This window comes from Ctenocephalides felis, unplaced genomic scaffold (genome assembly GCF_003426905.1).
Source record: "Ctenocephalides felis isolate EL2017-DRISC unplaced genomic scaffold, ASM342690v1 CF-g0.4_SCAFFOLD_00845, whole genome shotgun sequence".
In the NCBI taxonomy this organism is placed as follows: Eukaryota; Metazoa; Arthropoda; class Insecta; order Siphonaptera; family Pulicidae; genus Ctenocephalides; species Ctenocephalides felis.
In genome coordinates, this window is record NW_020536999.1 from 83,286,458 (window position 1) to 83,299,276 (window position 12,819).

Here is a 12,819-nt window from a genome sequence, read left to right on the forward strand (position 1 = left end):
TCTTTATAAATGTGAGACATGTAATAAAATATTTGTGACAAAATATAAATTAAATCGACATGTAATTGTTCATTTAAAAGAAGACCCTTACAAATGTGAGACGTGCGGTGAAACATATAAGTCGAAACAGGTATTAAAAGAACATGAAAATACTCATTGAAATATTGAAAAAAAATTCATATATTAGATGTTAAAATCTTGGATTTGTAAATATTTGTTAGAGCTTCGAATAAAGAATCCAAGTAAAAAAAAACAAAGTTTTTTAAAAAACCATTTCTTTGTTTATTTACTGTCGATGTTGCGGAACTAGGTACGTTCCAGCTTCAGGACATCTGTCAAGAAATATAATCTAAGCAAACAATTTGTTTAAGAAAAGCAGAAGATTGTGTTTTTTTATATAAAATTGATAAAATTGTGGAAAAAATAATGTACATAAATATGACAATATAATCAAAATGAAATTATAAAAATTCATGAGTGGATTATATTACAAAATATTAAAAATGTTAAAAATTAGAAAGTTTTACAAAGTTTTAAGAAAAGTTTACTGAAAAAACAGTATTAATTACCTGTATGATTGATTATACACTAACACTTTTTCACTAAAAAAGATTTTATCAAAAATTTATAAAATCACTTTTTTTGATAAAATTGTAATAAATTGTTGTTTTTTTAGCATAAGAAAGTTATTAATTAATAAATTATTATTGATGATTAAATCATATAATATACTTGTGCAATATATAAATATAATATATATTTAATTATATAAAAATATAGTTATTATTATACATATACATCTTATATATAAAAATGAATCGCAAAATGTGTTGGTAAGCGCATAACTCAATAACGCCTGGACCAATTTGGCCAATTCTTCTTTTAAAATGTTTGTTGAAGTCCAAGGATGGTTCTTACGTCGAGAAAAAATCGAATAATTGCCGGAAAAACCCTAAAATCAGCCCTTTTTTATTTCACATACAAACGTTTTCTAACTAAAACGTATAATCAATTTGAGTTTTATTGCTATTATATAAAGTTCATATTAAATTATGAGCACTCACTGTATACTTCTCCTTGACGATTATTCGGATTTTGATAAATCTTTCTGAAGTTTATTAAGGAAATTTTCTAGGATGTATGTGATTATAAAGTACTGGGAAGCCAGAAATTGAAATAGTATAAAATACAGTATGTGTATGGCAGATTGAATGATATACATATTAACAAATATGACAAATTAATTCACTTAAAATATGAGATTAAGTATTAATCAGAGCCTGTCCTACCTTTAATGCGATGCATGCGAAAAATACGAGTGCAGGCCTTAGGGGCGCCAACACAAGATTCGGATATTAAATTTTCAATATAATTTTTTTTTTCAATATATAATTTATTTGCATCTTTTACTAATCTTTTCACAATATTTTTAAAATTCGTAAAAAATTTACTTTATAACAACAAATGATGGGAAAATAAAGATGAATACATACGAGGTCTGTTCAAAAGTACCCGGAATTTTCGTTTTTTCAAAAAAATATTTATTTATTCGTCTACATTAATGTGGTCCCCTTCAAAGTAGTCCCCCCCAGATATAATACACTTATGCCAGCGTTTTTTCCAATTTTCGAAGCACCCTTGATATTCACTTTTTGATATGTTCTTGAGCACTCTCAGCGATTTTCTTCAATCGAGGAAAACCGCCGTCCTTTCATGGGTCTCTTCAACTTTGGGAATAGGAAAAAGTCACACGGAGCCATATCTGGTGAATTTTTGCACTTTTGCAACACTTTATTTCATTTTTTACGCAAAATTTAATACAAATTCTTTGACTTTTCAATTCTTCCATTGTAAAAATCGCCGAGCTCAGAAAAACACGTCGAACCTTAGCGACTACCACAGACAAAGTAAACAGTGAATATAGCTGAAAATTTCATCATACTTTAGGGGCATGTATACCAACACAATAAAAAAAAAATTTTGACAATCAGACACTCCAGACCCGCGAAATTTAATTATTAGTAATTCCGGGTACTTTTTGAACACACCTCGTACAATTCGGCTCTCACGATATCGATTAGGAGAAGTTTAAAATGCAATTTTGGATTTCCTAAATTAATAAAAATTAAATTAATTTAATCCAACATGAAGTACCAGTGTTATACTATGGTTATGGTTATGCTATACCGTTTAAAAGACTTCAATTTCAAATTTAGTTTGGGAATTGCGACTCATCATTTTATTTAAAGTTGCTCTACATTTAACATCACTCATATTATAAATGTATATGCATTTTGGCGTGAAGAGTAATTTAAAAAAACAATAATCATTATATTTAGGTAAACGGTAAATATTAGTATATTGCATTATATTAAAAAATTGTAGACATGGGTACAGAACTACGTCTGTGGGGTCATCTAGTATAAATATATAATTATTCAAAATACAAATGTATATATCTTCTGTTTTATTAAAAATGTTTAATTTATCAAGACGCGCGGCGAGCAATGCTGTTGCTATTCGTTGCGAATGAGAGACGACTTACACGGATGCTATATGAGCGCGAGCGTGTACTTGCTCATGCATTTTCTACTTTTGAATATGTTCTACCACATGAAATAAAACAAAATTTTGCACACTGAAAGAAAATTCAATAGCCTTTCAATTAATATCCTAAAAAACATTTAATTCCTATTGATAAGCAAATGTGCTGATTAGTTTTTGGCAAAAGCAGGTCCAGCCGTTAGGGAGATACGGTGCAAATAGTGCATAAAAATGGAAATTCAGTTTTTGAGAGAACAGAGCGACCGATTTGAATGATTCAAAAAACAGTTTACTCACATTGACGAAATGAAGAATTATCAAATTTTTGGGAAGGCAGGTTTAGCGATTATGAATATCCAGGAAAAGGTTATAAAAACAACACTTGGTGGTGAAAAATGATCATTGGACATACGCACATCAAATTACCAGATACTTTATAAAATATTAATAATAAGTGCAAATTTTGTTAACATTGCTTTGCAAAAAAAACTCAAAATTTTCAAACAATGTGCTCCTTCGGGAAGTTAATAAGTCAGCCCTGGTAGATAATTTCTAATAATGAAGTAATCAAATATGAAAGGATCAACAGTCGGATTACCATCTACAAAAATACGATATAAGGAAAAGATTCAGGGCATAAGGTTCTGATTTTTATTTGCACTTTTTGCTTCGTATCTTTGAGCCTTAGCAAAAAACTAATCAGAATCAATATAAATTGAACATTCATACATATATACACACATACACATTTTGATGTATACCAAAATGTTCAGAAGGCCTTGAAATGTGAAGATAAGAAAAAATATCATTTTATAGTATAGTGGAGTGAGATTGTCTAAAACCAAATTGATAATCTGGTATCGCGGTAAGATTTTCTTGGATTCTTACTAGTAATATTTTTCCCAATAGTTTAGATACAACTGGTTGAAGACTAATTGGTCAATATGAATTAACCATATGACTAGGTTTACCTTGTTTTTGTAACATTTTTACTTCAGAGTTCTTTAGGTCCTTTGGCCAATATCCCAAACGTCGCACTTCATTGAATATATAAGTCAGCATTATTATACCTTTTCTTGGCAGTTCATTCAAAATTTTAGCATGCAATTGATCTATTCCTGGACAATTCTTGTTATTTAAGAGTGAAATTTGTCTCTTAATTTCTTTTGGTGTAACCTGTTCATTTATAATTACTGATAATTACGGATGGTAATTTGGGTAGGTTGGGTAGCCAGCCCAACCAGCTCCTTACTATAACTACCCTATGAGAAGTTAATAATTTTAACTTTGCAATTTAGTTGATATAATTCTTATAAATATTAGAAAATGTTACAATATTTAAAATCTATTTGAAAACATTTGATATTCCTCGAACATTTCGTTACAGTACGGGAAGTTACAGCAATTTGCCTTAAGGCACGATGCCATACACCACTAGTTAATATTTTTATTTGTAATTTACAATTTACAATTCTAGGGTAATACATGTTAAGCTGTTCTGGTACGTTCATTTATGTTCGTTCGTGTTCGTTCGTTAGGTGTGGACGCACCTTACGACGAATGTAGACAAGCATTTTGCTTTTTTGATGTTAAGATGTGCAGTCCTGCATTAGTTTATGTTGTGTTTATTATAAGATATTGCTGTTGTTGACAAATTTTGTAAATTTGATGACTTTAAATAATTTTTCTCTTTAAATAACACAGGCCAACAAAAAAAAGTTTTTTTTTGGTGCCTCAAATGTTAGAGGTGATTCTTATAGTATTTTTTGCGCTGATTTCAAATCTGCAAACCATTTTTTTTGTATCAGCTCTAGTTTTTGAGATACAAAGAAGTTGCCGAAACCAGGTCCATTCGAGGTCGTCACGGAAAAGAACTTTTCACAGTGTCAACTAATGTCCCAACTAAGGCCGAATGGGTCTTGTAAGTTTGTATGTACGAGTAGTCATATCTCATTAAAATAACATTCGGAATTGTATTACTCTTTTGTACTTTCGTTCCTTATATTAGGTGCGCAACTAAGTTCTTGCTGTTTGTCAGTATATGGCTCTATCAGTAAGGGTTGGTCGATTTTGACAAATCCAAAACGTCTTGAAGCAAGCTTAGAGTAAGTAAACAAACTGCTGCAACACATAATTGATTTCGTTTTTGCATTATATACTTCTGGTTAAGTGAATATGTCCAATTTTATGCCAAACAATCGTTATTTGCTAGGAGTGTTGATTTTCGTCTTCCATTCAAAAAAAAAAGCGGGAACTCAAGTGCATCGAGACCTACGGAAATGTTGCTCTGAGCGAAACAATATGCCGTGAAGGGTTTTGTCGCTTCAAAAATGGTGATTTTGATGTTGACGACCACCCTCGAGAAAGAAGGCCAAAACCTTCAAAAACGCTAAATTGAAGGCCTTGTTCGAAGAGGATTCGTGCCAAACTCAAGAAGATCTTGCTTTAGAATTAGGAGTTACCCATCAAACCATTTCCAAGCTATAGCATGCGTCGGGGATGATTTAGAAGCAAGAAACTTCGGTTTCTTGTGAGTTGAAGCCAAGAGACCTCGAGCGTCGTTTTTTCGCCTGTAAACAACTGCTCCAGCGGCGAGAAAAGAAGAGGTTCTTCATCACATCGTGACAGGTGATAAAAAATGAATACATTACAGCATTCCAAAGACGAGAAAATCTCGGTTTGGCCGAATATTCACTGCGAAGGTTATGCTCTACATATGGTGGGACCAGGTCGGTGTTATTTGTTATGAGCTGTTGAAACCGAGTGAAACCATCACTGGAGAACTGTATCGAACTCAATTGATGCATGTTTTTATAATAAAGTTACATTTTCATCGAAAAAACAGCGAGAACTTAGTTGCGCACCTAATATCGTAAAATATATCATATATATCGTATCTTGAAAACTAAAGCTCATAGAAAAAAAACAATCTCATTTTTGAAATCAGCGTCCCAAATATACTTAAAAACAGCATTAAAATCGTTTGCACCATTTTCTTTGTTGACCTGTGTAATAAATCTGACGTTTCACGGTACATCCTCGAACAAAAAGATTCAAAGTCTCACTACTTTGAGGCGTTTGTTTGGAATGATTTGCCTTTGTTCGTGTTTGTGTTTGTTCTTCTTTGTATTTTTTTGTTCGTCATGTTCGTTCGTTAGATGTGGACGCACCTTAACGTCAATAATTAATCTATAAAAAAAATTCTTCTGTTGACAATGACATTAGTGCGCCGCCATGTTCAGTTCGTTTAACGAAGTTCCTCTAAAGGTGCATCCACACCTAACGAACGAACATAAATAAACGTACCAGAACGAACGGCAACAGCATAGTGTGGACGCGCCACAAAGATCACGAACGAACATAAACAAACATGGCGAGCAATGTTCCGCAACTTGTCGGTACATCAAAGAGAATTCTTCGTTCATGTTTGAACTCGTATGTGCAGTGTGGACGCTACCACGAATGCAGACAAACATTTTTCATTTGTGATGTTAAAATGTGCGGTTCTACATTAGTTTATGTTGTGTTTATTATAAGATATTGCTGTTACAGATAAATTTTGTAAATTTGATGACTTTAAATAATTTTTCTCTTTCCCGCCACTTTAAATAATAAATCCGACGTTTCACGGTACATCCTCGAACAAAAAGATCCAAGGCCTCACCGCTTTGAGGCGTTTGTTTGGAATGATTTGCCTTTGTTCGTGTTCGTGTTTGTTCTTCTTTGTAATTTCTTGTTCGTCATGTTCGTTCGTTAGGTGTGGATGCACCTTAAGTCAATAATTTATAAAAAATATTCTTCTGTTGGCGACAATGACATTAGTGTGCCACCAAGCCGCCATGTTCAGTTCGTTTAACGAAGTTCTTCAAACTGTCAAACAAATTATTTACTGAACGAACATATTAGTTTTCATTTATTTAATTATTCAACAGAGTGATTGATTAAATGTTATAATAAATATATTGCATAGATATAAATGTATAATTATTAGTGTGTATTAAAGTGCAGTGCATGTGACATTGATTGATTAACATAAAGGTAGTGTAAAATACTTTAGGGTTATTTCACGTGATTAACTTTTTCTTATATTTATTTCAAACAGAAAGAGTTGTAAATTTTTATTTTTAAAAATAGGGCGCAGAGTATAATAAAAAGACGAATGTACCTTTTTATATTTCAGCTCTGCAATAAGCCAACAGTTTGGAACAAATAGTTGACTCAAGTTCACAGTCTGTCAAATATATTTTGAGGAAGGAATTATCTTGGCGACATACATTGTTCAAAATTGACTACTCACTAATTATTGACTAATTAGCTACAGTTAATTTAATGTAAGAATAGATAAAAAAAACTTGCTTGAGAAATATGTTATGTTTTTAGTTTAGATTTAGTTTTAAGTTGTTTGCTTCACTTTCACTGGAGATCTATCTGGTTCGATTAGAATCAAACTATTTTATGACTCGAAAATGAAGGCAAGGTATACTAAAAAGATGATAGATAAATAGAAGCTTGTGATCCACTATGATGCTGCCGAACTTTATTAAATTAGTACACTTTGTTTATATTGTCAAAGCACCAGATATAATTAGATAATGGTTATATCATACTGATTAAAAGATTTAGTGTTAATAATTACCTTTCTTGTAGGGTAAGTTATAGTAATTGCAAAAAAATCGAAAATGAAAATTTTTATATATCTTTACATTTCAAAGGTTTCTGAACATTTTGGCATACTTTAAAAAAAATGGTATGTATGTGTGTGTGTGTGAGTGCGGATACAAAATTTTGTCGACGAATTCGGGAACACGGATCAACGGATTTGAATAATTTGAAAAAAAATCGATTTGTATTGATAAGTAGATGTACTGATTAGGTTTTGGCATAGGCAGGTGTAGCCGTTTTGAAGATACTGGGTAAAAAGAATAAATAATGGTGATACAGTTTTTGAGAGAACGAAGCGTCCAATTTGTATAATACAAAAAACATTTTACTTCTTTTGAATAAACAAAGAACTGTTCAATGTTTTGGAAAGGTAGGTTCAGCGGTTGTGGACTCTCAATAAAAATAAGTTAAAAAAATGCCATTTGGCAGTCAAAAATGCTCATTGGACATATGCACATCAAATTATTAGATATTTTATAGCGATTTGAATAATGTGAACCGATTTGTAATGTTTGTTATCCTTTTTATATTGGCGAAAGTCCCAACACATTTACAAGAGAATGAATCAACATATATATAATTCTAAAAATTGACTAGTGTTGTATGGCATTGTGCCTTAAGGCAAATTGCTAGAACTTTCCATACTGTAATAAAATATTCGAAGAATATTAAATGTTTTCAAAAAAATTAATAGTTATTAATATATTAATAGTTTTTAAGGCGTTTTATAGTGAGGAATGAATTTTAATTTAGCATCGAAGTCTTGAGAGCTGCTTCATCTTAATATTTGTTGTAGACTCTAACATGTCGGCGAGGAAGCACGCAGGAGACGAGGACTATACTTCGAACGAAGAGTTGGGCCGTGGAAGGAGGAAGAGAAAGGAAGTTGTGCTCACATCAGAGCCATCGTGTACGTCTGATGATGAAGGTAATAAAGGAGTAAAATTTTAAATCATAAATTACATTCTATTATGTAAAAATAATAATATAATTATTATTATGTAGATGTTGCTGTATATGAAGTCAAATCAAATTTAGGTACTAAAGTCAGAGGTAAATGTAAAATGCAGTAATTATGTGTAAATGTTCCGAATTATTATGTATTAAATTGTATTTTGCAAAGCAGTTTTGGCTTCAGAGGTAAATTCTGATAACACAGAAATAGAATACACCTACGCTCCGGAGGCAGAAATCACCCGCATTCCAGTGGAGTACAATTCATCGCCCAGGGTAGAACCCATCATAAGTATGGGAACTCAAAGGCAAAATACCTTAAATGCAAGTACCCTAGTGGAAGATCTAGCCAGATTGCAAGGTTAGTATATATATATATATATATATATATATATATATATATATACAGGGCCGGTCCTGTATAATATTATCCCCCCCTATTAATTTTAACTGTTTATCATTAAAATTATACAAATACTTGCATATTTTCAAAAAAATAATTTTTAATTATTCTGAATTTAGTACACAAAATATTAAATATATATATCAGTGTGTTTAAGTCTTGTGTAGTCGTAACATCTACAAATATCTTCCAAAAAAATCGAGTGTTTTTAACAAAAAAATATTAGTGATATGGATATATAAATTATTACAGAATAAACCTGATGATGGAACGTACCTAGTTCCGAAACGTCGTATTAAACATCTTCAAAAAACAAATTGTTTTTTATTATTGGATTTACTGTTCGGAAAAGAAACAATCAATATATTGAAAAAATCCAGGACTTATCTATTGAATATATATATATATATATATATACGAGGTCTGTTCAAAAAGTACCCGGAATTTTCGTTTTTTCAAAAAAATATTTATTTATTCGTCTACATTAATGTGGTCCCCTTCAAAGTAGTCCCCCCCAGATATAATACACTTATGCCAGCGTTTTTTCCAATTTTCGAAGCACCCTTGATATTCACTTTTTGATATGTCCTTGAGCACTCTCGGCGATTTTCTTCAATCGAGGAAAACCGCCGTCCTTTCATGGGTCTCTTCAACTTTGGGAATAGGAAAAAGTCACACGGAGCCATATCTGGTGAATTTTTGCACTTTGCAACACTTTATTTCATTTTTTACGCAAAATTTAATACAAATTCTTTGACTTTTTCAATTCTTCCATTGTAAAAATCGCCGAGCTCAGAAAAACACGTCGAACCTTAGCGACTACCACAGACAAAGTAAACAGTGAATATAGCTGAAAATTTCATCATACTTTAGGGGCATGTATACCAACACAATAAAAAAAAAATTTTGACAATCAGACACTCCAGACCCGCGAAATTTAATTATTAGTAATTCCGGGTACTTTTTGAACACACCTCGTATATGTATATATATATGATAAAATTGTTTCTTGGTATTGGTTTCTTTGGTTTCTTTTATTTCACCATGTGAAGAAAAACCTCTCGCTTTATATATATATATATATATATATACTAGCTGACCCGGCAAACGCTGTTTTGCCATCAAAAATATTTTTCCGCATTGCAAAAGTTCTTATAATATACATGATATATTAATAATAATGTTACATTTTTATTACACGAATTTCTTTACATTTTGATAATTAATTCGAACGCATCATAGTGCTTTGTTTATTTTAATTTTATTTATGTCAAATAGTGAAATATTTTTAATCAATGAATAAATTAGATTTTAGTCTGAATCATCGCAGTACCATTATCTAAATATATAATTTTTATATAAATATCAGATTTTTCACTTTTGCATTTAATTTAAAAATATTGAATGTCAATTTCAAATATCCAATATGCACTAAATTTTTAAATGCCAAAATATTTCCTTTTTGGTTCGAAATTTAATATAATATGATATAATTTATATCTATAATTTGATTGCCAATATTGCCTATAACATAACTTGGAATAATTAATTTATTTGTATCTTATTGAAGTTCACTTAAGCAAATTAAATCTTAATCATAAATCAATTTATTCATAAATTTCCCAGAATATTAACAAACGTCATTTTCGGCATTTGTTTCAAATTCGTAACCGCCCAAATTTATTTAAATTTGATAAATTTTATTATTCTGTATCTTAAATATGATTTGTAATATAAGTTGGAATAATTAATGTATTTGTTCTTATTTGAATTTGTTAAAAATATTAATTCTTTTGACCTGTCAAAATTTTGTTTAAATTTATAAACATTATATATTTCTATTATTTTTAATATAGCATTTTACCTAATTTGGATATAACTGTTGGATATATTACAATATATCTGTTCCTTTTTCAATAAGTATTAAATAATATATTTTTAGAATTGTCAATTTTTTTTTTCAGAAATCATAAATTGTTTTTTCTCGAAGTTTCCATAAATATTGACATTTGTCATTTTAGTGTTTTGTTTTTTTTTTAGTAAATTTTTGTCAAAATTTATGGAAATTTATAAAAAAATATAAAACTAAATAAATATTTCCTTCTTGGTCGAAATTTAATATAATATGATATAATATATTTTTCAATAATGTTTTGTATCTACAATATTGCCTATAACAAAACTTGGAATAATTAATGTATTTGTTTCTTATTGAAGTCGTTAAAAATTCAATTTTTCTGAACTGTCAAAATTTTGTTTATTATTAATATTAAATTTAATATGTCGTTTTTTTATTGTGATCTATGATGTTTTGAGGAAGTTTTGGTATTCGAATTAATTTCGTAAGCAAATCAAAATATAATTATAAATCTATTTATCTAATAATTTGTATAAATATTGTCAAATGTCAATTCACGTTTTTTTAATGTCAACTTTTATTTAAATTTATAAGCATTGATTTTTAATTAGATTTAAAACTATAAACAGTAATTTTGAATCTAGCATTTCATCAAATTTAGATTTAAATGTTGGATATTTCTATATATGTACATGTTTTTGAATTTTATTTTTTGAAATGTCAAATTTTTTTTTCAAAAATTATATATCGAAATTTCCTTAAATTTTGACATTTGTCATTTTAGTGTTTTGTTTTTTTTTTGGTCATTTTCTGTCAAAATTTTTAGAAATTTATAAAAATTATATATTTATATTTTAAATTTACTTTTCAAAATTTCCTATAACTTAAGTTGGATATACATGCACACGGTGAGCCAATAAAATTTAAAATCGGTCCAGTAGTTTGGGCGTCCATCGCGAACCAACATCGTGACACGAGATTTATATATATATAGATAATCTAAAAGCGTATAAAATATATTCATTTTAAATTTATTTAGAAAATCGAGGCGATTCTCGGGTTGATTATAATCAAATATTTTTACATTTACAATTATTTTTAACGTATGTGCAATTATAATATTTGGGTTTTAAAACATTTTACTTATTTATTATGTGATATATTCTATTGAGCAAATCATGCCAAGAGAGCTAAAAAAACTAGCTTTCCATTTTCAATCATAACACTCGTATTACATGTTGGATTTTTTAAATTTTAATTGAATTTAATTTTTCATCATTTACAATATCCAAAATTGCGTCGTAAACTTCTCCTTATTGATATTGTAAGAGCCGAATTGTATTCATCCTTGCTGTCCCATCATATTTAGAGTAGCAGTTTGTTGTTTTAAAGTTAAATTTTTAAAGTATTTTAGAAGTATTGTCCAAAAATCAGTAAAAACTGCAAAGAAATTACACATTTCTTAAACTATATTGAAAAAAAAAACTTATCATATTTGATATGTATTATTTCTGCCTAGTTAAAAATTCAGAGTATGGACACCACTAGGTATAAAAAAAGCCTTAAGATTTCCTTTCCAAAGTAAATTTTGCCTCCATTTTTCATATTTGTACCATTTCCATAACCCTAACCACGCATATCTTCAACATTCAAAATTCATCAGATAGGAAATATTTGCAACAAAAGCAAAAGTTACAATACAATTTCTCGGAATAAACATGCCATCAAAGCTCTGACTCCTCGATTATAATTTGTTTATATTTTTAACAAGTTCCGTATCAACTAAATCAGCTCGCAATTTTTCGTCAATAATGCCCAATAATTAATTTAAAATTTCGCAGGTTTGCGCTTATGGGATTGAAAACTAGATAATTTCTTTCTTGATTCCACGGTAACTTCAAACAAAAAAAAATGAATAAGTAGATTAAGCAATAAACAGAGCTGTTATTTACTAATTCGCAGAGTTATTAATCGATTAATTGTCTCTAGTAGAGTCTACTGATATCACATTGCAAAATCAATATGCTTTTTGTACCTTTGTATTCCTAGTTAAGTTAGATTGTTTATTATAATTTATTAAGTATTCTAGGTTTTATATAAATAATTCTAGATTTTATATAAAAAATTATAAATAATATATTATAAATTTAATTTTCGAAACTCGTTTTGGCGCCCCCTAAGGCGTGCGCCCGCATTTTTTGCATGCATTGCATGCAAGGCAGGACAGGCCCTGTATATATATATATATATATATATATACACATAATTAATTTAATGATAATTGTTGAATGCAAATATTATAGAGAGTGTTGATGCAATCAATGACACTCTGACGGTCATTGTGCGTTACATTCAAAATGGGCCAGTCTTTAACGACACATCAAAGACGAGCAATTGA

The 12,819-nt window shown here is 29.6% G+C and overlaps 1 protein-coding gene across 1 annotated transcript; it reads left to right on the top strand.

Annotated features, from left to right (window-relative positions):
• The first annotated feature begins 6,477 nt into the window (after positions 1-6,477).
• On the top strand, positions 6,478-12,819 carry LOC113391094. Its single transcript, XM_026627063.1, has 6 exons — positions 6,478-6,582; positions 6,725-6,875; positions 8,003-8,134; positions 8,212-8,259; positions 8,333-8,521; positions 12,725-12,819. The coding sequence occupies exons 3-6, from the start codon at positions 8,011-8,013 to the stop codon at positions 12,817-12,819; spliced, it is 456 nt and encodes a 151-aa protein (XP_026482848.1). The 5' UTR covers positions 6,478-6,582; positions 6,725-6,875; positions 8,003-8,010.

Coding starts and splice junctions, on each gene's coding strand:
- LOC113391094 (XM_026627063.1), top strand. CDS start 8,011: ATGTCGGCGAGGAAGCACGCAGGAGACGAGGACTATACTTCGAACGAA. Junction 8,135..8,211: donor GTGTACGTCTGATGATGAAG/GTAATAAAGGAG, acceptor ATTATTATGTAG/ATGTTGCTGTATATGAAGTC. Junction 8,260..8,332: donor TTTAGGTACTAAAGTCAGAG/GTAAATGTAAAA, acceptor TTTGCAAAGCAG/TTTTGGCTTCAGAGGTAAAT.